This window comes from Oreochromis niloticus, linkage group LG1 (assembly GCF_001858045.2).
Source record: "Oreochromis niloticus isolate F11D_XX linkage group LG1, O_niloticus_UMD_NMBU, whole genome shotgun sequence".
NCBI lineage: Eukaryota > Metazoa > Chordata > Actinopteri > Cichliformes > Cichlidae > Oreochromis > Oreochromis niloticus.
In genome coordinates, this window is record NC_031965.2 from 1405121 (window position 1) to 1430222 (window position 25102).

At 43.8% G+C, this 25102-nt stretch overlaps 2 protein-coding genes across 3 annotated transcripts in view; both read left to right on the forward strand.

Annotated features, from left to right (window-relative positions):
• crtc3 (CREB regulated transcription coactivator 3) overlaps positions 1–2762 on the forward strand; it is a 46179-nt gene extending 43417 nt beyond the window's left edge. For both annotated transcript variants that reach the window (XM_005461628.4, XM_003456903.5), the window contains one exon: positions 198–2762. In XM_005461628.4, coding sequence (XP_005461685.1) covers positions 198–403 — 206 coding nt within the window. In that variant the 3' untranslated portion in view covers positions 404–2762. The remainder of the gene's footprint in view (positions 1–197) is intronic.
• Positions 2763–18500: 15738 nt separating this feature from the next.
• adamtsl5 (ADAMTS like 5) overlaps positions 18501–25102 on the forward strand; it is a 50410-nt gene continuing 43808 nt past the window's right edge. The window contains exon 1 of the mRNA XM_005461649.4: positions 18501–19287. Coding sequence (XP_005461706.1) covers positions 19268–19287 — 20 coding nt within the window. The 5' untranslated portion in view covers positions 18501–19267. The remainder of the gene's footprint in view (positions 19288–25102) is intronic.

A 25102-nucleotide genomic window follows, 5' to 3' on the forward strand; every position in this document is an offset into this window, starting at 1 on the left:
CACAGCTGCGACCTTGAATTTTCAGTGTTCATTGAAAGCAAAGAATAGGAGAGCGTTATGCTGACGTTTCTCACTGAAGGGAGATGAACTCACTTTCATGTATGTGACTTTTACCTGTGCTGCTCTTGTGCTTGTTTTATTTCTTTTTGTCTAAGAAGCAAAGAGATGATTGGGCGTTATCTGCTTCTCTCTCTCAGACGACTCCAACCCCAGTCTGTCCAAGGACATCAGCAGTGCGCTCTCCACGGTGCCCGAATGTTTTGACTCAGAGGTAGGCTTCCCGTTGGAGGATGAGCTGCGCATCGAGCCCCTCAGCCTGGACGGACTGAGCATGCTCAGTGATCCTGACATGGTGCTGCCGGACCCATCTGTGGAGGATACTTTCCGCAGTGACAGACTCTGAATGTGAAGAGCACCACATGTCTAAAGAAAACACACACTCACACTCTCACTCTCTCACACACACACACACACACACAAACACAGATTTGCAGTGTATAGTGTACAAATCTGAATCTGCATGCAAACAATCCATGTAGGGCCACTGTGCATGCATCCACTGCCACTAAGAAATGTGAAAGACGCCCACATGGTCATGCCCACTTTTGAAGAAGGAGACTTGTGAACAAACACTGTTTACGCCTGCTCTGAGCAAAGTTCCCCTCATGCACGCTTGAGCCTCCCCCGCCCCAACACACACACAGACACACACACATAGCCCCTCCCGGCCCGTCTCCACACTCAAAACCTCGAGGAAGTCCGACAGGAGCTCGAGTGCTCCCGCTCCTTTCACTCATCACCAGCTCACAACGCCCTACACCCACCCCGCTCCGAGCCATGGCAACGTCATCACCATGGTTACGCACCATAGCGACTCCGCCGCTGCTCCAAAAGGTGACGCGAACGCCAGCACGCGATTTACGTTTCTTCAAACGTACGAGTGGAGCTGCGATGAAGTCCGTTCAAACACCTGCACGACTTTGTTCTGCAGGAAAGTCAGATCCAGCTGTGCCCTGGCTGCAGAAGAAGTGAAGCTCACCGGGCTTTGAGCTTTGCAAATGTGTTTTGCATTTGGCGTCAGATGATTTTTGAGATGTTTGCCACAGATTTGTGAATACACGCTTACACACTCGTATACAAGCCTCAGCGTCAGTGTGACTAGAATGTATTTACCCACTCGACAAAAAGGGCAAACTGTTTACAAAGAGGACATTTTGATATTACTACTAAAGAGTTTAGATTTGTGAATTTTCTTACGGAGAAGTCTGATTCTGAGACGTTTTGTTTATTTGCATTTTTGATGGATCTCCACTTTCCTGCGTCACACGTGAGTGGGCTGTGACACTGGGACGAATCTGCTTCAAAGGAACCACACATTTGGAAAGTCATGTGTACGTTCACTGCGTGTGATTTTATTTTACATTTTGTACCGACTTCTAATGACGCTTAAAAAAAAAAAGACAAGAAAAAAGGGGGCGGGGCATGCGCTGTGCTACTTGGGTTAATTATGTGTTTGTCTTCTGTAGCAGTACATAGCTCCCCTCCCTCCACCAGCACTCTGTGGCTGAAGCTGCTGAGTTGTTCAGGGGGCGCTCGATCACGTGGACTCCGGACTTCGTGTAACGTTGCACTTAACCTCTTTTGCACTAATTGATTCTCATTGTGTAGTTTCTTTGTTTAAACCTACAAACCCAAAGAAACAGAATGAAGCCATCACTGAAGACTTTCTATGACTAAGTCTGTGTGTTCAGCACACATGCAGTTGTTGCAAAAGAGCAGCACGAGTTTAATTTTGATGCGAGATGAGTTTTTGTTTTCTGAGTGAAAAGTTTTTTGCTCATATTTGCAGACGATTATGTAATGAATAAAAGTCATTCGGCTCCCTCTAGTGTTTGTTTTAGTCCAAACAAAGGCTGTTGTTTGCTGCCTGCTCTTTTACCTATGCAACTTTTCAAAGAGTTTCAGAAACCTGTAGAACAGGTGCAACTTGTACTTTATGCAGTGTAACAAGGCTCGCCGGTTGACTCGATGGGCGGGCTCGAGTTTCCTACAAATTGCGATATTACATCTGTCCGGCGTCCACGGTGCGTGCCGACTCTCGTGAGAGTTTGCAGTGATTGATGCAAAGGAACCTGGAGGTGTCCTGCACTGTGTGGACTGTGGCTTCTGTCTGTGTGTCAGAGAGATTCAGTGTCATTATATTTGTCAAAATGAAAATGAAGGGGGGTGCTGGGGTTACACTGAGGTTGTTTTCTAAAGAGTTTATATTCAGTTACTTGCTCTCTCTTGTTAACTCTGTAAAGACGGTGAGTGAAGGAACCACACAGCAGTTTCTCCTCTCTTCGCTCTGATCCTCCCCCCGTCCCAGCCTGTTTCCTGCTGCCTTACTTCCTTCCTTTCTTGCATCTCATATTCCAGCAGGAGCCCGCGTCAGCTGATTTTAGCTTTAGCTCTGTTTGGTACTGACTGCCTGTGGTTCTTTTCCATCACTTAGTCTCACTATTTAATTTGTTTCTTTTTGGTGTCTTACTTTTTTCTGTTTTTCTTTTTTTTTTTTTTAGTTGCGTATGAAAATGTACAGTTCTGTTATTTAAAGAATGTTTTTGTCCACTAGTGTTACTACTATGTTTTTTTTTTTTTTGTAATGTCATTTGAGTTTTTGTTTTTCCCTAAGATATAAAATTTTATTGGTTTGTATCATATGTCATAGTGCTTATCTTTCTGATTTAATATAAACAATAAAACTCTATACTGTGCATTAAGTTTAAATGTTGTCCTGGCGTTTCTGCTCCTGCCACCAGATGGCAGCAGTGTGGTGTACTTCACACTTACAGTCCCGCAAACCACACATGCTCGCTAGAAACCAACATAACTGTACTCTGTAAAGCGTTTAAGTCCCTTAAAGAGACGTCTGATTTTATTGGTTCCCTTTGTTTGTACCGAGGTGCTCCGTAAGGCTGCACAAACTAACACACCATCACTGCAGGAAGCCTCTTTAAGCCACAGCTAATTCAGCTGATTAGCTCAACACGTGCAGTTTCCTTTCCCCTCATGTTTTCTGTAAGTGGTCTGCAAACAACATTTGTTAGTGTCTGTCAGGATTCAAATGCAGATTATTTATTTACAAGTTTCCTCTATGCATTAATGTACACATCCCCACACACCATGATGTCAGAGGTCAGTGGAAAACCGTTTCACACTGATGGGAAGGGTTACTTGGTAGCTCTGAGTGCACAACATGTCAACCCTTAGAGCAGATGTGCTACGTTAGGAAACGACTGCACTGTTTCTATCAGAACAGGTAGCTGAGGCTGCAATTTGCATGGGATCGCCAAACACTGGAAGATAAAAGGTTGGAAAAATGGTCATCCACCTGATGTGTCTCAATTTGTGCTGCAACATCTGGATGATGAGGTCAGAATTTGGTGTAAACAAATGAAAGCATGACTCCATCTTGCCTGGTATCACTTGATCAGGTGCTGTAACAGTGTGGAGGACGTTGTCTTTACACACTTTGGGCTCCTTTTTACCAATTAAATCAATTAAACACCACAGCCTACATAAATACTATTGTCTCCTTTCATAGCCATCCCTTCTGATAGCTGCTTCCTGCAGGATATTGTGCCATGCCACAAAAATCTAAATGTATCAAACTAGTTTATTGAACTAGTTTCTTGTCCTTTTAGTTACATTTTAATCCAGTCGAATACATATCGTGGATGTGCAAAAATCTGCAGCAACTGTGTGATGCTGTCGTGTCAGTGGTGATCCAAATCTCTGATGAATGTTTCCAGCAACTTGCTGAAACTATGCCACAAAGACTTGAAGCAGTTCTGAATGCAAAAGGGGATCCAACCTAGTACTAGCGAGGTGTAACTAATGATGTGGATGCTGGTATCAAATAAAACATGGCCAAAGTTGCATTTAAGGAGATCTGTCATCTATGGTTCTGAGGGATTTTTTTCTTTTAACTCCACATGACATCAAGGATATCCTCACATTGAAAACTCAGTGCAGGCTCAGTTGTCTTTATGTTGTGAAGGTCGGCCACTCGAAAGAGCTCTAGATAAAAGGAAGGAGGACTGCTTGTTTAAATGATGGTGAATTGAGCGACTGCACAAAGGCCTGGTATAAGATTTTTAAAAAGGAGGATTTTGAACCCTGAATCATGCAAAGAATAAAAACATGAAGCTGTGAATGAGCACAATAGCGTAACGTTACTCTCGAGTGTCTGATGACTACAGTACTCGACCGAGTGCCGGCAGATAGACCTGTTCAAGTGTATTTAATAGCACTGTTGCTCTGTGTTTATAAGTCCAAGCTGAAGTCAGATGGTAACAATTTGAACTCTAAATTTCAGCTGAAGCTGTTTTAGTCATCTCAGTGTGTTCGCCTTCTTTGTGCTCATCCTCACAGCTGCCGTAAGAAGATGGTAATACTAATTGTTGACTCTGCAGTAAACACTATTTCAGATAAAATGTGACTTTGTTGCCCCGCGGGGGATAATTACAGTGCCTGGAGCCACACACGCAAACAATATACACTTTACATAGCAGTGTGTAAGGACAGTGTGGGCCATGGAAACCAGCCAGGCCTCATATATCAGATGCAGTCTGGGAGTGAGTTCCCAAAACAACTACACACACACACACACACGCGCACACACACACACGCACGCACACACAGAGTAAGGGAGCTGAACAGATAATCAGTCCTCAGTCAGAGAGCTGGAGTAGCTCCACAGAGTGAGTCTGGGCAGGTCAGGATACCAGGCTGAAATTCCTCTGAGGATGATGTTTGTGTTTGTGTGTGTGTGTGTGTGTGTGTGTGTGTGTGTGTGTGTGTGTACTGTCCAGCTGGTGGGAACCTGGAGGAGTACTGAACTGAGCTGCTGCCGAAAAGTAATTAATGAACTGGTTTAAGCTGCTGGCAGTCCAGCAGTGTAGCAGCTGATTTCTGTTTAAACCAGTTAAGAACAAAGTCGGACCTGGAGTCGTTAGCTGTTCACAAAAAGCCATATATTTATTATTTAATGCTACTTTGATACTTTTATCTCACACCAAAACTCGATCAGGGCTTTCTGGGTCTTTCAGCTGCATCTTTGTGTAAGGATGAGGTTTGTTGTGTACACAGAATAATCCTTAAAGGATTCATGTTTTCCGATGCAGTCAAAAGTTTGCAGCAGTTTGTTTTATATAACTTTGTGTCTGCAGTGAGTTTGGGTGAGATTTTTGAAGGCAAGCTAAAAAGAGGAGACAGGGGACCCATGGCCTACATCAGGATGTCATTATTCTGAAATGGAAAGAGTCACAACTAAAAGGTGAGCTTAGTATAGGATGCAATCGTAGAAGTCATGGCTCTCCATGTCCAGTTTGTGTCACACTCTCCACGGTTGTAACTCCCCATGGCGAGTCGTTTGTGTGTCTGCAGACAAATCAGCTTCTTCCATTAAAACTACTGGCAACCTGCTAGTGATTAAAGCACTGTGTATAGCAGTGTTTGGCAATCAGCTGCATCCAGGAACCACTAAATGGGATACACACCTTCCCCTCATCGCTGGTGGCTGACCAGTCTGTGTGTGGCTGCAGTGTAAGCTGATTTACTATCAGGTAATATTATAGTTTGAATCTCACGATGCTCGTCAGTCATCTCAAACATTTGCTGAACTATTTAAGACCTTTTTTGCTTTGAGGTTCTGATAAGGTCAGACTGATTTAATGCTGTCGGAGGTTTGTCTTTTCTAGGTTTGTGCACACGATGATGTTGATTTGCATGATGGTTGTCAACAACCAGTGACCTCTGTTCCCTGTCTACGGCTCTTGTGTCGCCTGCTTTTTCTCAGAAACACACAAAAACAGCTGTGCTTCTGCTCCATTATTCATTTCCACCCAGAGCATGATGGGAAATTCATCAAAATCAATCTAGTTCTATCTTCCCCCAGAAAAATTACACGTTGACTTTCTTCAGTGCGTGTTCAGAATTTCATGTTTGCAGTGGATTATTTCATCACGTGAAGCATTTCTCTCCATTATTGTGCCGTTTTGTTTTATGTTCCATATTATGACCCAGAGGAAACCAGAGGTGCTGCACTTAAAGTTAACTCGATCACTGAACCACAAAGCGTCCTGTGATATATAAAGAAGCTCCACTCTGTTCTGTCTGTTGCATTTAAATTCACTCCGGCTGTTTGTTTTCAGCACTCTTCTTTTTCCCCTCTGGCTTCAGTCTAACAGTTGCTCCTTTTACTGCTAACAGTCAGAAAGCATTCGTGACTTCCACCAGCCTGACTTTGTGCTACGACCACATGTTAGGCCATGTTTGTGTGGCTCAGTGAGCCCGGCTCGTCCCCAGCATTAATTCCAGCACAGAGAAAATGTTAAGATGTCCCCAAAATGTCTCTGGAATGAATTTCTTCAGGTGATTGTAATCCTGATAAAAAGACGAGACAGAAATGTGCTATGAACATCCTGTTTAAGCAGGGACCAATTCTCATGTTTTTGAGCCTTCATGTCTTCTTGAGTTCATGAAAATCTTTGAGCTCTAAAAACTATCACCAAATGCATTTCATGCCCATTTCAAGTTTTACAATCTAAACATGAATCTGTGAGATACAAAGTACACCAAGATTTTCTGTATTAGGACATCATAAAAATCTCTGCAGGTCTTAATTGGAGATAATATATAAGACTGGAGATTACCTGTGAATTTCAGGATTGGGACACCTCCATACATGTTATTGTCTATGTCTTGTCCATATATGTGACCTCTCCTCTGAGGCCTTCAGCAAACAGCAGCCATCTGCTGCTGTCTGTTAGAGACGTGGTCAAAGCCACGGTAAATGAAAATCAGGCAAATATAACCGGAGATTACCTGCATGTGACACACTCCACTCTCTGTTTAACAAAACTCAGCCAACATGCAGCAGCAGTGTTTATTATCAGTCCCTCATCACAGTGTAGCTTCAGTATATTTGCTTCTATGTTTGGCACCATGGCTCTGTTCCACCATTCAATCTAGGCCAAGCTTTAGCTGTCAGGCAGACGTCCTCACATTTGACCACTATTTTGGTTCATGGTTCACCAACTGCACGATGCAAAGAAGCCCGGCCCATCGCAGCTTCTGCCGTTCTGTGTATTTGGTTTTCTCCAGCAGCTCGTGGCTGATTCTCTCCATCCTAATTCCTGTGGAGACAGTAAGGGTGAACTTCATTCTTCAGACACTTCTTCTGTGTTTTGAAAAAATAATGGCACAATTTGTCATGAGTTGTAGTTTATTCGAGACTGTTTTTACTTTATTTTAGGACCTAACAAAGACCAGGAGATTTCTACGTATTCTTAGAATGTAAAGCTTCTTTTTTAAATGGACGTGTACTACAGTTGGTGTGATTTGGGTTCTTTTCATATTTAATTGGTTTGATGATGCAGCTGTTGTTAGATGCCTGTATAGCAGTGTTCTGCCACCAGTGTTGGTCTTCTCCTTTCTAAAGGCTTGCTCATTGCACCCACTAACAAACTCTTTAGTTCCCATCTGGCCTGAATGCTTGTGATCTGTATTTTTAGGTTTCTTGTGGCCGGGGTGGCAGGGCAGGCACACCTCTGGCATTGCATGTTGCGGGTGACTGAAATAGACTAATCCACACAACAGCAGCAGGATCCTGCCTGAACGGGCTCAAATAAACCTGGTTCCCAGAAGAGGATGAGGAGCAGCAACATCATCCCGATCCACGACCTGCCTTTGTGAACGGAGCTTTGGATGTGGCTTTTGTTTACATGCTTTTGTATGTTATTCTCAGCCAACAAGTACAAAGCACATTCGGGCTCTGTGGGAACATTTGCCAGCAGCAAGCCAATCGAGGATGACTTTGTTGACTGTGTGTTTGTGAAGTTATTCTACGTGCGTGTACGAGTGGATTCCCCCTGCAGCTGTGTTTGAGGGCCCGTGGATGTTTGTTTTGAGACACTGAGACGTGTTTCTTAGACTACCGTGTCGCTGGCATAAACACAGCTTCTCCGCTGCATCTGTGCAACCTCAGCTAAGACGAGCTGTGTTTATCTACGTGTTTATGACTGAGCAAAGGAGAGACTCCATGAGAACGTCAATGAGACGGCAGATGTTTCCCATCTAGACACCTTGTTTATACTGACAGGTTACTGACCCGTGTGACTTTACAGCGGAAATACAGTGTTTACTATCTCACTTAGCATGCATCCCCAAATATCCATCATGCCTCAGGTGGGTCCATTTCTTCTGAGATATAGCTCCTGGGTTTTTTCCAGTTTCTCAGAGAGATGCATGGTCTGACTTTGGGCTGGATTTGCTGAGACGCCCATTCCTGGGAACGTAGTGGCATCCTGATGTGTTAGTACACATCTGGATGCCCAAACTGCCACTTTTATAGAGATGCTCAACCTCAGCAATGGTCAGGTAATCAGATGCATTTGATTAGCAGCACCTGGCTGCTAATGACAGTCTTAGTTCCCATGGAGGCAGTGAGGGTGGACTGCATACATCCTGTGAAAACATTATTGTTAACACTGACTGCGTGTCCTTACAAGCGCCTGAGACCCCAGGACGCAACGCTGTAGGTCGTTTGTGCAAGTTCCCGTTATGATTTACACTCGTGTTTTTAAAGTCAAGGGAGAGTTTATGATCGTGTGAATAAGTTGAGAGAAATGTGCACAGAGCTTTGAGACGTGTGTTGTAACCAAACAGTGAGTGAAAATGAAATCATAAGGCGAGCGAAGCATGAAAAATCCTGGTCGAATGCTGGTCAAGCTTTCTGCTGAGCATTGGGCGCGCTGTCGGACATGTGGACCGTGTGGATTGGTGACCAGCATTCCTTACAAACAGTATATCAACAGTTATGCTTTCACTCAGCGAGCTCATACTGCCTGCAGATCTTCTTGTCACGGAGATTTCCAACCATCCCACAGGCCACTGGTTGGTTTTCCAGCCTGCATCCAGTTCCAGCTTAATGTGTTCATGACTAGCTTCTCAAAATAATCATATAAGTAGACAAATACACCGATCATACATGACAATATTACCACTGACAGTGAATAACACTGATTGTCTCCTCATCATGGCACCTGTTAGTGGGTGGGATAGCACTGACCAAAACAGAGATACAACAAGAGAACAAAAATTAGTAGGGATAGTGAAAACGTCTGTTTACGTTTGTTAGTCACTTGGCTATGATAGTAAACAGTAGACACTGATGTAGCTGATTGAATCTTTTGGACTGTTTTCAGCACAATATTAATTAGTCATTGTCAACTGTTGATTTGTCCTGTTCTCATTGTCTGACGAATTATGATGGCTGTTGTGTAGCCGTTTGCATACTATGCATACTCTCTCTCTCTTCATATATATGTGTGTGTGTGTTTGTTTCTCTGGTGAAATTCAGAATGGTTTCGACAACAGTTTTATGTTAATGTACAATCTTTAATATGTTTTGTGTGTGTCTGTGTGTGTGTGTGTGTGTACAGCTAAACCTGGGTCTGTGGCTCACTGAGCCTTGGCCCCTGTAGGACCTTATTCTTGGGGGGGGGCTCCCCTCCCCTGTTGCTGAGCCTCAGGTCTTCGGCACTCTTGGGGGGCTTTGGACTCTCTGGCTCCTGGGGGGGTGCTGTTGTACCTCCCTGTGCTGTGTGTTTTGCTGCAGATGCAGCAGTTGGAGTCCCAGTGTGTCTCTTTTTCTTTTTCCATTCCTCCGCCTGTCTTTTGCCACCCTGGCCTCCACCTCCTGTCCACTCCACCATAGTACCTCATAGTAGCAGGTAATAATCAGAATAATAAAATAAACAAAAGAAAACCACTAATAAGAGGAGCCTGCATGGAGCACTCCTCTTTGTTGCTGTCTTAAAGACATAAAGACATAAAGACCTGGATGGCCGCTAACTTTCTGCTTCTTAATTCAGATCAAACTGAGGTTATTGTACTCGGCCCTGAAAATCTTAGAAATATGGTATCTAAGCAGATTCTTACTCTGGATGGCATTACCTTGGCCTCCAGTAACACTGTGAGGAACCTTGGAGTCATTTTTGACCAGGACATGTCCTTCAATGCACATATTAAACAAATATGTAAGACTGCTTTCTTCCATTTGTGCAACATCTCTAAAATTAGAAATATCCTGTCTCAGAGTGACGCTGAAAAACTAGTTCATGCATTTATTACTTCCAGGCTGGACTACTGTAATTCTTTATTATCAGGATGTTCTAAAAACTCGCTGAAAAGCCTTCAGCTGATCCAAAATGCTGCAGCAAGAGTCCTGACAGGGACTAGAAAGAGAGAGCAGATTTCTCCTGTTTTGGCTTCCCTTCATTGGCTTCCTGTTAAATCCAGAATTGAATTCAAAATCCTGCTCCTCACATACAAGGTCTTAAATAATCAGGCCCCATCTTATCTTAATGACCTTGTAGTACCATATCACCCTATTAGAGCACTTCGCTCTCACACTGCAGGCCTACTTGTTGTTCCTAGAGTATTTAAAAGTAGAATGGGAGGCAGAGCCTTCAGTTTTCAGGCCCCTCTTCTGTGGAACCAGCTTCCAGTTTGGATTCAGGAGACAGACACTATCTCTACTTTCAAGGTTAGGCTTCAAACTTTCCTTTTTGCTAAAGCATATAGTTAGGGCTGGACCAGGTGACCCTGAATCCTCCCTTAGTTATGCTGCAATAGACGTAGGCTGTCGGGGATTCCCATGATGCACTGAGGGTTTCTTATTCACTCACTATGTGTTAATAGACCTCTCTGCATCGAATCATATCTGTTGTTAATCTCTGTCTCTCTTCCACAGCATGTCTTTATCCTGTCTTCCTTCTCTCACCCCAACCGGTCGCAGCAGATGGCCCCGCCCCTCCCTGAGCCTGGTTCTGCCGGAGGTTTCTTCCTGTTAAAAGGGAGTTTTTCCTTCCCACTGTCGCCAAAGTGCTTGCTCATAGGGGGTCATATGATTGTTGGGTTTTTCTCTGTATCTACTGTACAATATGAAGCGCCTTGAGGTGACTTTTGTTGTGATTTGGCGCTATATAAATAAAATTGAATTGAATTGAATTGAATTGAAATGTGTTTGGCACAACAAAGCATTCAGACCATGATTCTGCTCGCTAAAACTGCCGAACAGGTTAAAAAAAAAAAAAGGAAAAATGTGCAGGGTAAGGATTTGGGCCAGTTGGAGTTGTGCAAGAATCAACTGTGCGTGTGTGTCGCTTACCTGGGCAACACTTGGCTCCAGTATGCAGTATGGAGGAAGGCAACCAGTATGAAGGTTTGGACAATGTTGTGTTGGGAACCCTTGGGTCCTGCCATCCATAAGGATGCTACTTGCATGCATGAGCTGCAGATCAAGTAGAGCCTTTCATGGGAACGGTCCTCCCCGATGGTTTAGGAATGGTTTGAGGAACACAACAATGACTCAATTGTATCAACCTCCAAAATCCCAGATCTTAATCCAGTCGAGCATCTGTGGGACGTGCTGGATAAACAAGTGCGATCCATGCAGGCACCACCTCGCACCTTACAGGACCGAAAAGATCTGTTGCTGACGTCTTGGTGGCAGATACCACTGCACAGCTTCATGCTCTAGTGGCATCCATGGCTGGAAGGGTCAGGGCAGCAAAAGGGGGAGCAACACAACATTAGGCAGCAGGTGGTGATGTTCTGGCTGATCGGTGTATTCTAAGTTTTTGTTTTTCAAGGCATATGCTCGTGTTGCTGTTTTTCCACATGAGCTATTAAGAGCAGCATGTGGCTTGTTTGGTTTCTGTACATAAACTCCTCATGCAGATGTTCAGCCTGTTCTTACAGGATTTGAGTGGCCCAGTAAACTGAGTGGATGATATTTATCCATGGCTTCGAGTGGCTTTCTGTGCATGTTATTTTCCCCTATGGAAATGCGGTATTGTAAATTACACGACGGCTGCATGTAACAGCTCGTATTCTAATGAGCTGGTTCATGAACAAGCTCGACTGTGCGCTCGGTGTCTGCACTGCTACACACTCTCTTTTCCTGCCAGCACTAAATCAAAGTGGCTGATCCCTCTGCTCTGTTTATGAACTTTACTAGCCCCATGCATCAAAACCTCACCGCCTCAGTGAGTGTCTGCTCACCACATAATCCTGCCACAGCCATTAAGCCAGGGCCACATATAAAACATGTCACAACACCACATCACATGTATGTGCCGGTGTGTTACCCAGGTGACCGATGACAGATCGAGATGAAAGCAGGACGTTCCTGCACGCTCTTTAAGTGTTGTTCTACCTCCACTTGAATTCAAATCCCACCCATGCTGACAGCCTGAGGCTTCTCGTCGTCCATTTCATGCCTATGAACTCTTTTATGAATAAAGTGAATTCAGTCATTCTCCCTGAAACAGTCTCTTTATCATTATCTTTATTATCTCATGTTGTCACAAATATGATGCTTTCAGTTTCTTTCCCCAAACACGCAGCTGGATAGTGTAGTGGTAAGACCACAAACCTTTGGAGCGGAAGTCGCAAGTTCGATTCCCTCCCAGTATCCAGTAAGAGCTGGGCCCCCTATGCCAAAAAAGCAACAAGCCCTGGAATGGCGCGGCTATGACACATTTCACTACATTTCACTCTGTATGATTGTGTATGTGACCAATAAAGCTTGTTTCACCTGTCTGTGGTCATCGTCATGCATGTTGGGGACACTGTTTATGGTGAACCTACATCTGCCACTGCCCTCTGAGGCCTTCTCCAAAGCACAGCCTCAATTCATGCTCAACCATCTATTATCTGCTAGAAACACTGTCAAGCCTAAATGAGGACGTGGTCCCAGCGAGTTAAAACACTCATTCCAACCACTAAAGTCAGCAGTGAGGAGTGCATCACTTCTGTTATGGTGTTTGGGGTATTTTGCTGCCATAGTTTGAGTCTAAACACAGCAAAGCAAAGCATTTATAAAAACAGACCTGCAGTTAAATTAAAACCCACCTACTGCTCTGGCTGTCATGCATGGGCTCTTCATTAATGGGATTCATTAATAAAGATAAGGGGTGACCCTCAGCTTTTTCCAAAATGTGTTAGCACATATTACTCTGAGTTGAGCACAGTGTCAGCTAAACAGTATGAGCTTCACTGTTACCAGATTTCAGCCAAATGATTGCCTACAGGAGATTCTGGGATGGTACACTAGGACAAACTCTGCACCGCGATCATGGAAACTCCACAGGCAGGAATTTCATTTGGAAGAATCACGCTCCATCCATCCAGTCCTGCTCTGAAGATCCTGGAGGATTCATGCTAAGCTTAGAAGTGACCTGTGCTGATATCCACCTTGAAAACACATCATATTATTACTGTTATTATTGCCTTTAAATCAAGACAAGCACTAGAATGGTCCAATCATGAGCAGATTTTAAAAGATGCTTGTAAACAGAACTTTTCAGCCAGATCACAAAACCCAGCCTACATTAAAACCACCTGCCAGAACAGCTGTAACCCACTGAGGCGTGGACAAGGGGACCTCTGAGACACCACAGGGATGCTGGCAGCACATCCTTTGGGTGCTACGGGCTGAGAGTGGGTGTTGTTGCCATGTGTGAGTCTGCTTTGACTGCTCAGGTGAATGAATGAAGGTGACACAAGTTTCATGTGTCACAGCAAACTATTGCACTGTAATGAGGTCATCAGTGCATTTATAAAGGACATGCTATAAAGCAGAATTGCAGTGTGAAAAAGCTCAGTAGCAGTTTCTGATTGCTCCATACGAATAATAGATTATATTTTTTTTATTCCCCCAGCTCCCCCCTGCGGGCGGTCTATCCTCCAAGCTCAGGTCCTCTACCAGAGGCCTGGGAGCTTGAGGGTCCTGCACAGTGTCTTAGCTGTTCCCAGGACTGCGCTCTTCTGCACAGCCAGAAGTCTTTTGTTATTACCTTGAGGCAACTGTTGGTTGTCATGCTGTATACATGAAACATAAGTAATAAAATAAGATATAGTCAGTGAAGATTTTCCAAAGCTCTAACCCTGTGGTGTGCTGGCTTCTGATATTTGCATTTAAAGGCTTCTCTCTGGAAGCAGCACTCCTTTTTGTCTCTCTTTGTGTTTGCCTTAAAAGATCGATGCTACATACGTGCACAATGACATTAATCACATGACAAGATTCATGAAAATCCAAAATAAGACACTAAAATGATGCTATTCACCTTGAGAGCTGCTGTCTGTGCTGGGCTGTGAAATCTGAGTTCTGCTTTGGCATCCTTTGAGAACCAGCCAACATTTCAACAGTTTGCATTGAAAGAAAGTGCCAATCATCGGTGTGACCCCTCGTACAGCCAGTGGTCCTCTGTGCTGGTAGCTGCTGTTTATTTTTTCTTTCTATGTTGAGGAACATGCTTAGAAGCGGTTCTAGATTAGACGCCGGCACCGCGCTGGTGGAACGGGGATATAATTTGTTTGGCCTGCTCCCTGCCCCAGTTCAGCTCTTGATGTGCAGGTATTCACCAGTATTTGTTAATGGTGCTGTATCTGTCAGATTTACAATATGGATTTTCTCTAGACAGCAATAAAACTGTTAAAGAAGGCCGACACACCTGAAGAGCTTCCTAGCAGCAGCTGTGCCAAGGCTGCATGTAATGTGTATGATTTCTCACAGCACCTTCCACAATCTTTCATCAGCGCTGCTGCGTGAAAGCCAGTCCTCCCATCAGCTTCTCCATTCGTCCTGGTCGCCTGCCAAGCTCAGTAAAAACCTGAAAGAGAGGCGAGGAGCGGGGGTGGAGGGGAGGGGTGGAGGGTGGAAGTGCAGCCCTCCATATCCCCCTCCTAACCCCCAACCCTCCTCCTCACTAATATCTCTGAGGAGCGGGAAAGTGCCTCCTCACCTCAGAAAGCTCTTATTAGAGGGGAGAACATAGTAAGCTGCCAAAAGCAGGCAGAGAGAGAGAGAGCGTGCACGTGTGCGTGAATGTGATGATCACTGTAAACACTCGGCTATCGGTCTCTCGGTAAACACACGGAGTACTAAAGTGTGCTCTGTAATGATGGGGGAACTATAGGGAGGGCGTAGGAAAATCTCTCTACAAGCCGGGACAAGCATCCAGACCTCGGAGCGCTTAACTAATCATTATATACACGAGTGCTGAGGAGCTGCTTACTGCCCACGGAAACATTTCTATCACATATGACTGATAGACAACTTGAAGCTGTTTAGAGCTGCTTAAATACTTTTGGAACCAAGATGAAGACGTTAAACATTTATGCTTTTTGTCTAACTGCATGGAGCCCTTTGACTGATTACTCTTTGTAGAGAAATTTGAAGAAAACAGAGAGTTTCACTGTAAATGAAACCCGGAAAAGGACCAGTTCCAAAGCACTTCATACCAGTACTGGCTTTTTTATGTGAGGGGAGGGAAGAACCATGACATTCTCCGAGCTTCTGTAATCATTTGTTCTTGAACTTGTGATCTGAGTTTTCAGGGACTGGCACCAGCACAGCCCTACTGGAAAAAAGCAGCTCTGAGCAGTGCTTGTATGTAGTTACAGCATTGTGTTTAGGCAGTCCAGATTCCACCATCTGTTTGGCACACATGAAAACTGGTCAACAGCAAAAACTTGCCTTAATGCTTCGCTTCAGGCAAACAAAGTGTGGACTGAGAAGATTGATGATGTCGGCATGGTTTCGACCGTGAGTCCATTTTCTGTTAGCTTGACTTTTAAAAGATTCAGACCCACACAAAAACTTGGTGGTGTGTTGTGGCTTTGGGCTGTTGCCACTTTGTCCCATCCTGCTGTGTACACATCAGCCGCCTTTTATCTTCTTAAGTGCGATGCTGTGGTCCACTGGAGTCTGTGATGGTTAAACCAAACATGCCTTATTTAGTCTACCCTCACACTTTAACGTACACTCTGTTTGGCTGCCGATGGCTTCCGCCTCTCTGATGCTTCAGATTTATGACTCATTTTGTCTACAAGTCAACATTTGTAGGTTTCTCATGTTTTTTGGCATCTGTAATGTTTACAGGCACCATGTATGACCCTGTATGGTCAAAAATACGCTCAGTACCAGAGCTGAGAGGTGAGAGCGCTGTCCTGTTTCCTCTGTTATGTCTGCATGGCTCCAGATGATAGCTCAAGGTCGCGTGTGGAAACTGAAGCACAGCTCCGATTAACTGTAGCTGTCTCGGTTGAGCATAAAGGGAGTGTGCTCCGAGTTCACAGAAAGGCCGTGTGGTTGCTCCACTATCCCTAAGTTATGCCAGTTGTACCGCTGCACAAGCGGTGCAGGAAACTGGAGATGACCTGGATGTTACTGTCTCATTGCAGAAAACACTCCAACTGTAACATCAAACCTGCTAAATAGGAGCTTTGGCACGTCAGACATAAAGCACAGTGGGAGACAAAAGGAGAAGCCTGAGGGATACAGTTACACACAGGTCCAGAGGAAGAGGGGTTTTAAATGTGCCTGTAAAATAAAAAGAAGAAACTAAGACTGGTATGAAATGATTAAAGGTGTCCTGACATGTCGATGCAGAGGTCTACCTTTCTGAAGGAGTCACCCTCTGAAACAAGGAGTCACAGAGGGTGACGTGATGTGGAGGAATTAATGGAAGATGAAGGCAATGAGAACGGGGCGAGATGAAAGAGGCAGTGATGATAAAAGGCCTGAGAGGAGGAGGATGTCGCAGATACTGATTTGTTATTTTTATGGCTGTGCGGGCTCTTAGACACAGTTTCATTTTTCAAGTTGTTTTAATGCCGTTTTATTGAACTGAAACAAACACCGATCGATGAACTGGTTTATGAAACATACAGGTTTAATCCAGTTCTTTGCCTCTTTTTGTTTGTTAATACCAAATAAACTGTATAAATGTTACATCAATGTAACATGCTAAACTCATAAACTCATAAAAAGTCACACAGACTGCTTGTTGTTACCTGGCTCACTGTGTATATATAACGTAAGAGGATATATCAATAGCATATAACACGTTTACATCTAACATGTAGGAATACTGTAAAATAGGAGTGTCTGATTATTTTGGACAAGAAGTTAAATAAAGATTTACACCCTTTTTATTATTCCTAAAATTGCATAAAGATGGAGGATCCACGACTAATGAGACGTCGAAATAAAGTCACGTTTCTTCAGCAAATGTATGTTTGTTACTTAAGAGTCTTTCCCTTCTGACCTGGAGCAGGTAATCCTGGATTACCAAGGTAACTAAACAGAAACAGACAGTCTGCAGACTCACAGTGTGTTGATTCTTCTTTGTTGTTTTAAAGAAATCTTTGCCTTTGTGGTCCTTGCTGTTTTTGTAGGGAAATGTAAGGCAAAAGAAGATTCCCAGACCTAACTGTGGTCCCCATGTTTCATGTATCAGCCCTCTGAGGTGCACACAATCTTGTGAAAAATATTTTTTTTATTAGAGCAATAACTTGAAGTATCGTCTAACGTTAGATGGACTTGGGTTTGACTCTAGAATACTTTGGTACACAGAAGAGCTCACGGTCAGCGCAGTGACTGAAAGGTGCCCAGTTCATATGAGGTGCTTGAGCTTTCTCTTCACAACCTTTACAAAGCTGTTCAGTCTTTTGTTGTAATGTCAGAGGTTTTCAAATTTAACATGCTAACTAAGGCCTGCCAAGAATGAGATCGCTTGCTTTTTCCCTTTTTTTTAAACATTACACAAGCTGGCCCTGGGGTGAATTTTCTGGGACATCCACACCAAGAAAGGAGTGGCAGCTGTCTTGCTTTCCACCAGTGAATAATCCCTCTCACTGTACAATGATGAACTTCAGACTGTTTGGAAATGACCTTTTAGCTTTTCACAGATTGATGAGCAGCAACAATTACTTCTTTAAGATCACCGCTGATGTCTTTCCTCCCTGGCATTGTGGTAACACACACCTGATCGCTCAGCAAAGTGCCAAAACTTCTGCTTTAATAGAAGTGCTCACACCTCCCAGTGCTGGCTGCTGCTTACCCTCTTCACCTTACTGCTTTCCTATTCCTGTGGAAGCAGGAAGAGTAAACTCCGTTTTTAGACACTGCTGAATTTTGGCTTTAATTAATAGTACTGTAGCAATACTGTAATAGGTCAAGTGTTGTAATACAGCTGAGGTTTTATTTACCTCATTTTAATACCGGACGAAACCCGAGGATGAGGAGGATGACTTGTACATTTGAAGGAAGAAGATATTTTCTTCAAATACAGTTAAAAATATTTTAACTATGTAAAAATGTAACAAAAGTGCTTTTGAACTACAATAATAAATGCTTTCAGTGTTACATTTGCCCCCAAGCTCTACTTTCTTCTTGATTTATATCATAAAATTGTGTTTTTACTGAAGATATTAAATGGTACTGTTATAGTGCAGACATATATGTTCCTTCAAAGATGTCTGTTGTGAAGCTGCTCCATTTCCAAAGTTGAACTGATCTTACTGAGGTGAAGGGACGGTAGGTTTTACCGCCTCTGACGGGCTGCTGTGCTGTGACGGGGAGAGAGGCGTGTTCACGGCAGGAATGCCGTGCTCAGGTGGAGAAAGAGAGAGAGAAGCAAAGAGAGAGAGAGACACGGACACACCGACACAACAGCAGCAGCCGAGCTGTGGACAAGTGGGACACGGCTCGTGGCCCCCGTACTCCTGAGAAGTCGTCTCCGCTCCTCTGTGCGCACTTTGGCCAGCCGGAGAGGAAGGTCACGAATAACAGAGAGGAAAGTGCCACCGGCGCTACCTGCTGCTGCTGCGGCCACAGCCAACCAGGAGTCACCTGCCGGGAGGCAAAAGTGCATTTTAAACATAGTTGTAGGACTACATTGGAGTCGTGGAAGATGTTCCACGTGGCTGATGGTTTATAAGAAACTCTTTTTTTAAAGGACGAAGGGCCCTTCGTGTCACTTTTTGCACTTGAGCGTCCAGCAAAGGAGGTCTTACAAACATTAATGTATTTATTATTTTCAGGCTTTACTTGTAACTGATGTCATGTGTTTGGGGAAGTGGGACGCAGCTGTTTGGATGGACAGGCACTGCAGCTGAGAGAGAGTGAGAAAGACGAGACTTCCTTCAGAGTGTCTGCTAAAAAACAGCGAAGGCAAGAAGGAAGAAGCCTCCAGCAGACGCAGGGACATGGATGGTATCGCTGGCTCTGAAATCCGTGTGTCGGCGCAGTCTGCAGATTGGGTGCACAGGGCGTCTGAGCCGTGACAGTTCATCATGACAGAGAATCCAAACTTCACCTGACATCGAATGTAACGTTACCGGAGCCCACTCCACTACAGGATCCGCGATGTCCTCAGTCCAGACGAGGTAAGAACGAGGGGCTATAAATGATCTCGCTGATCAAGTTTAGCTTCCACCCGCAGGTGGGATTAAGTTACTGTGATTTCTAATAAGACTCCAGCTTTGATGAGAGGTGACAAATTTCAGAGAAGCAACGTGGAGCCTGTCTGTCCTCTGATTGAGCTGCATTTGAAGGAGGAAATATGTGGTGGCTTTAAATATTTACCTTGAGTTGTTTTTTTCTTGCAAGGAGCTGCAAAGCCTTGAACATTTCTTGCACTGCATTGAAGGATGGGAGGTGATAAATTCCAGGGACAGTTGAGTTTTTTTCTTCCCCAGTAGGTTGGTTTGTTTGTTTTGTGGTTTGCTCCATTCCAAGAAGTTCAAGGAAAACTTGTGCTGTGGGACATCTTTTCTCAGTTGTTTTGGTGCATATTTGAAAAAGCTTCGTTGCTCAGGTGCTTCTGTGTTTCGCTTTATTTGGTTTGTGCATTTGGTTTGACTTGGAGCAGCTTAGTTGATCCTGCAGTCGCCTGTGAAGCCAGGGGCAGAAGTCATATCCAGTCTGCTGTAGGCTACTTCCTACCAGAGGGTGAGGTAATCCCCCTGATATTACAAGTCCCGACTCCACATTCCACACGCCCTGATACTCTACCTTTATCTCCTAAATGTCACTGCCTATAAATACCCTGGTAATATTTTATCTAATCCTTACCCTGCAACAGAGAACACAAACACAGAGGACTGCAGAGAGACTCAAACTTTGCAAAGCTTTTTTCATATCTGCCTTTCAAATGGACCTGGTGTGCACTTGATGCCGTGCATCAGGACACATTTGTAGGACCGCTGTCAGCCAGGCTGGTGTGCAGCAGGAGAAAGAGGAGAGAAAGAATTGGCTCAGGGCACATTTTCTATGTCGGGTAACTCTTCAGAGGAATGTTTGTTTGGGAAGGAGCTGTCAGACTCATGAACAGGTTTAATCTTCTTACCATGGAACACTGAGCATATAGCTTCAAAACGAGGACACTAATTTGGTGTAACATGCAACGATGTCACTCTCTCCTCCGGCAAGGAATTTCAATCCCTTTCTCTCGCCTGGGATTTGCGCTTTAAGCACTAGAGAAAGACATTAGTGGGTTTTTTTAAGTGGCTCTTTGTAATTGATGGATTGTCCTTGATGTGTAATGAAAGACAAAAAGTTATCCAAACATCAGTTTTCTTCTAATAAACACAATGTTCTTAATATAACAGAGGCAAAGCTGAGGTACACGATTTTGCACTCCAGTGTTCATTTTTGCAGACATGTTCTGCAATGGCCTCTACGTGCATATAACGCATCTGGTCCATGATGAAGATTGAAGGTAGTTTTTGAAATTATGAAAATCTCTCCAAGTTTTGTAATGTTTTTGGCTGTAACTGCTAGAAGCAGGTGACAGTAGACCCAACATTAAAACCACTGGAACCAAGAACCAACAGTGATTATCAGGGATAATCACTGTTGGTGATACGGGCAACAAGTGAATGGCAGTGCTTGAAATGATGGAAACAGGAAAAAATGGGGATAATGATCATAGAGACTTTAATAAAGGCTATATTAGAAAATCATAGTAGCGCCAAGAGGGCAGGTCTTGTGGAGGGTACCCTGTATCCCACGGTTACTAGCTTCAGAGAGCCGTGATCAGTAATGGCCATGGGGAGATTTTTGCTCTTCTAAAAGACTTGCTAAAAATGTAAAGGCTGCTAAAAAGTTTATGGAGCAAGTGCAAACCTCCAGGAAAATGTGGAAGTACCAACAACAAGCAGTTTCTCTAATGGCCACATGAGGCTGGCTCCAAAAGTGAATCAGTCCCCAAAGGCTGCCATGTTCAAATGCCAGATCTTTTAGGTTTAAAAAGCATGTTTACAGCCTGGAGCAAAAACCGTTTCAGCCTCTTTCTATTGATAAAGTCTCCCTCCATAATAACTGTACAGGAGCTGGATTTTTTAAAAACTCACCTGTTCGGATATTTAAAATGCTGAAAGTTGGTCACCATTAATGGACACAAATAAATGATGTAGTCCAGGCCGAGCGGAGTGCCCAATGAGGCCTGGGTTTGCTAGGCCTCACCTCTACTAACTGTAGTTCCTGAACTGGTCATCTCCACTCCATTTTTAATGGAAACATCTCACAAATGAAGTGACCTGTTGCGTAGTACTGACCATCCATGAAATCTGTGCCTTAAATTTGGTGAGTGAAATTCGAGTATCTTTTTAGCTTGATACTAATTAGCAGATCTGTGCACCTACACTTTTGCCTGTGAATGCAGCTCACTAGCATTAGCTGATAACTGATAACTTCACTTTTTTTTAAAAATTTACATTTAAACTCTATATTGTGTATATTGTGCATTTTGCTATTTATCGTACTGTTTATTTTAATCTCTGTGTGCAGCGCTTTGTGACTACCTGTCTATGAAAAGCGCTTAATAAATAAACTTTACTTACTTACTTCTGGCTCCAAAGATACATCCAAATCACCAATGGCGAGGCTTCGAAATGCATAGTCCAGGCTGATGTTGCGTCACCTTTGTCTTATCTGTCTTTGGTTTGGACCTTTGTTTATGCCGTCCATGATCCATTGTGCCTACAACACGCATGTGAGAGTTAGGGCCCTTTCACATACAAAGTGCAACATGCTAGCTGCGACGTATAGCTGTGTGACCAATAGAAATTCAGAGCCTGTAGTACGAATGAAGATCATGAGTTGAAGCAAATAAGTGATGTAGTACAGCCAGAGCCCAGCGCAGTGCTCGCTGCTTCCTGTGTGAAAAGGGTGGAAGTGAACCATGGAGCAATGGAAGAAGGTGGTTCACGTTGCAAAGACAGGATTATTTGGACCTGTTACAAACTTCTTTGTTGTGGATGCCACAGGACATCTTCTGGGTTGTTGTGGAGTCCACGCCTTAATGGGTCAGAGCTGTTTGGTGGGAGACCTACATGAGCGAGCAGATGGTTTTAATGTCGGAGCTGATTGGAGTAATGTTGCCGCAAGGAAAAAAGTACTGCATCACAATTTGCCAGTTACATCTGTGAATTATCCAGTCTTCATTTTAAACTCTGGGACTGGCTGCTTTAAATCTCAATGCTCCCTGGGAGCTGTAATTAGGAACACATCAGTCAAACCGTCAGATACAGATTCTTCAACTGACGTCCTGATACATTTTTAAGGGTAAAAAGACCCATAGAGCAAACGTGGAAGCAAGGCAACTGTACCAATATTATAACTGTGTTACATTTATCTTATTATACAGATACTGATGCTGAATTCGTTATAACATTTTAATTATCTATTAATCGAAGAACCACATTTGTAAAGTAAGTAAAATTGTATTTGTATATCACTCTTCAAGTCAAAGATCATAAAGTGCTTAGAGTTAAAGTTTAAATAGGTTTAGTGAAAGAGACCAGCAAGTCCACAGATCTCAGGCTCAGAAGAAAAGAGATCAAGAGTCTGGGGGCCACTGTTGCTAAAGCTCCTTTATGTTTGTATGCTGCAAAGCCAGCAGGTCCTTATCACATGATGGCAGGGACCTGCTGTGGATGTATGGAGCTAAAAGCTCTCTGATGTGCGCTGCTGCTTGCCCATGCAGAGCTCTAACATTTTAAAACCAGAATCTTAAAGTGGACTGTGACGTTGATGGGGAGCCAGTACTGCTGAATTTGCACTGGTTTGAGGAGAGTACTTAGAAGCCTCGCAGCGGCATTCTGAACAACCTGCACACGCTCCAGGGAGCATTTGTTAAGACAAGCGAACACAGGCGCCATCATACCAGAAACTCTTGTGATGATTCAACGTGGAGAGTTTGATGTCCGTCCAAGCCATGAAGTACTTCAGATCTCAGTCACTTGCCAGTCACAGCTTCTCCCAGTTTAAAACTATTTGCAAAAAACCTTTGTTTTTAGATACGCCACAGTGACCGAAGACAAGAATAAAGGACGGGGCAAAAAATAGTACTTCAATTCTCAAAACAGATTATTTGCTCAAATAGGTCAGATCACAGCCACAGCTACAAAAATACCCACATTAAAGATGTTTTCTCGAATGAAATCAAGGCATGAGTGTGATAATCAGCATGGGAGATGGTTCAGATGTGTCCTCGTCAGTGGAAATAATATTTTTGGTTTAGGTAAGGAACAGTAGCTGGAGGACACAGGACATCAACGTTGCAGTAGGAAGCTGGCAGGATGTCCAGTCATTGCATTCTCACATACTTTGTTGGTCAATGTCCAGAACAGAGCAAACTAAAATGAAACACTTTGGTCTTACATTGGTTATTTCATCTTTTTCACTGTTGTCACTTTGTGTCCCTCTGTCAGTACAAACAGTAGCTGACAACAATCACTGACTTCCGACAAACAACTGGAATGCTGTTACTGACCCAGCAGCAAAGTGAACTCTTGCTGTCTCGTTGTGCCGATTTCTTTTTAAAGAAAACCTCAGAAACTCCTATAATGTAAAACTAGTCCTTCCACAGGTGAGAGTAACAGAAGGTTAACAAATGGTAGAGGGTGGAATCCACTTTGAACAATTTCCTGTCGTGGATATTCACATTTATACACTTTCCATGTTACTTTGAAGCAGGTACTGACCGGCTTATCTGCAGCGGCCCACGGGCTCTGTCGGAGACAAAGATGAAGCCATGCAGTCATTCCACAGACGGACGCTTTCTAGTTTCAAGGATCAGGCAGATAAGGCTCTACTGCTCTTTGTGCCTTTCTGAACTCAAGCTTTGTGTCCAAGGAGGACGTGACGCTTTTCTCTGTTAGCAGGATGAACCTTTGTGGTACAATGTGAAAACTGATAGGTGCATTGGTTTTGTGACAAGGAATAACTGAACTGGATGTGATCTAAATCATTAATGTTTTTAATCCATAATGTAGAAAATCTGACAGAGACTTGAAACTTGACTCCCAACCCTCAGGATACATGTCTACTTAGTGTTTATGTTTTTTTAATCTAAGACAGGCTTCACTCTTTATGTGGATAGAAGACATTTTGAAAAGCCCATTAAAACATGGTGGGTTTAGCCCACATGTCATCACAGCATCAGTTGCGTGCATCTCTCCACATTCTCATCTTGTGAGACCGTGACTGTCGGCGACCTGAGAGGCTCTGCTTCAGTCAAAGTGGCTGTGAAAAGATAATCTCATAATCCCCGAGGTATGGTGGTGTACCAAGGTTGTTTCCCTGTTGTGGAAGGAGCAAAGTGAAATCAAGTGAAGCAAAGCAAGCCAAACAAAGGGAAGGCACCATAGTTGAGTCTAGACATTTTGGCAGCGGCCATCTATAATTATTTTACAATTAACCACAATCCTCTCTGAGCATTTAACAAACAATGACACTGGATTTCTTTTTTTCTTTTTTACTACTTTTTCACGTGAAGCAGCTGCTGAGCCACAGAGACTTTTGCCTCGTCTTCAGAGAGGCTCATAGGCCCTAACCCAGACCGAGGCCACTGACAACTTAGTAAGCACAGATCCAGGGATCAGAGCCGGGATCGGGCGCTTCAGACTGAACATCTGGTTCTTTCATTTTATTCAAACGCGTGCTCCGCTTAAGCATCTGACCCTCCACCAGTCAATCTTGGGTCACTAAATCTCAGGGTGGGTGAAAGGTCAAGTCTTGCCTCTGGCTGGAAGACATGTTGCTTTTCCAAACTTGGTGGGTGTGCAGATATTTGTAGGGCGCCATACAGAAACACTTACACCGAGATCCCACACAAAGAATTTAAATGAGCAGAGATGTCGAATTGAAGTGTCTCCGGCGTTGACGTGACTCTCGGCTTCCAGGAGGTCAGAGGTC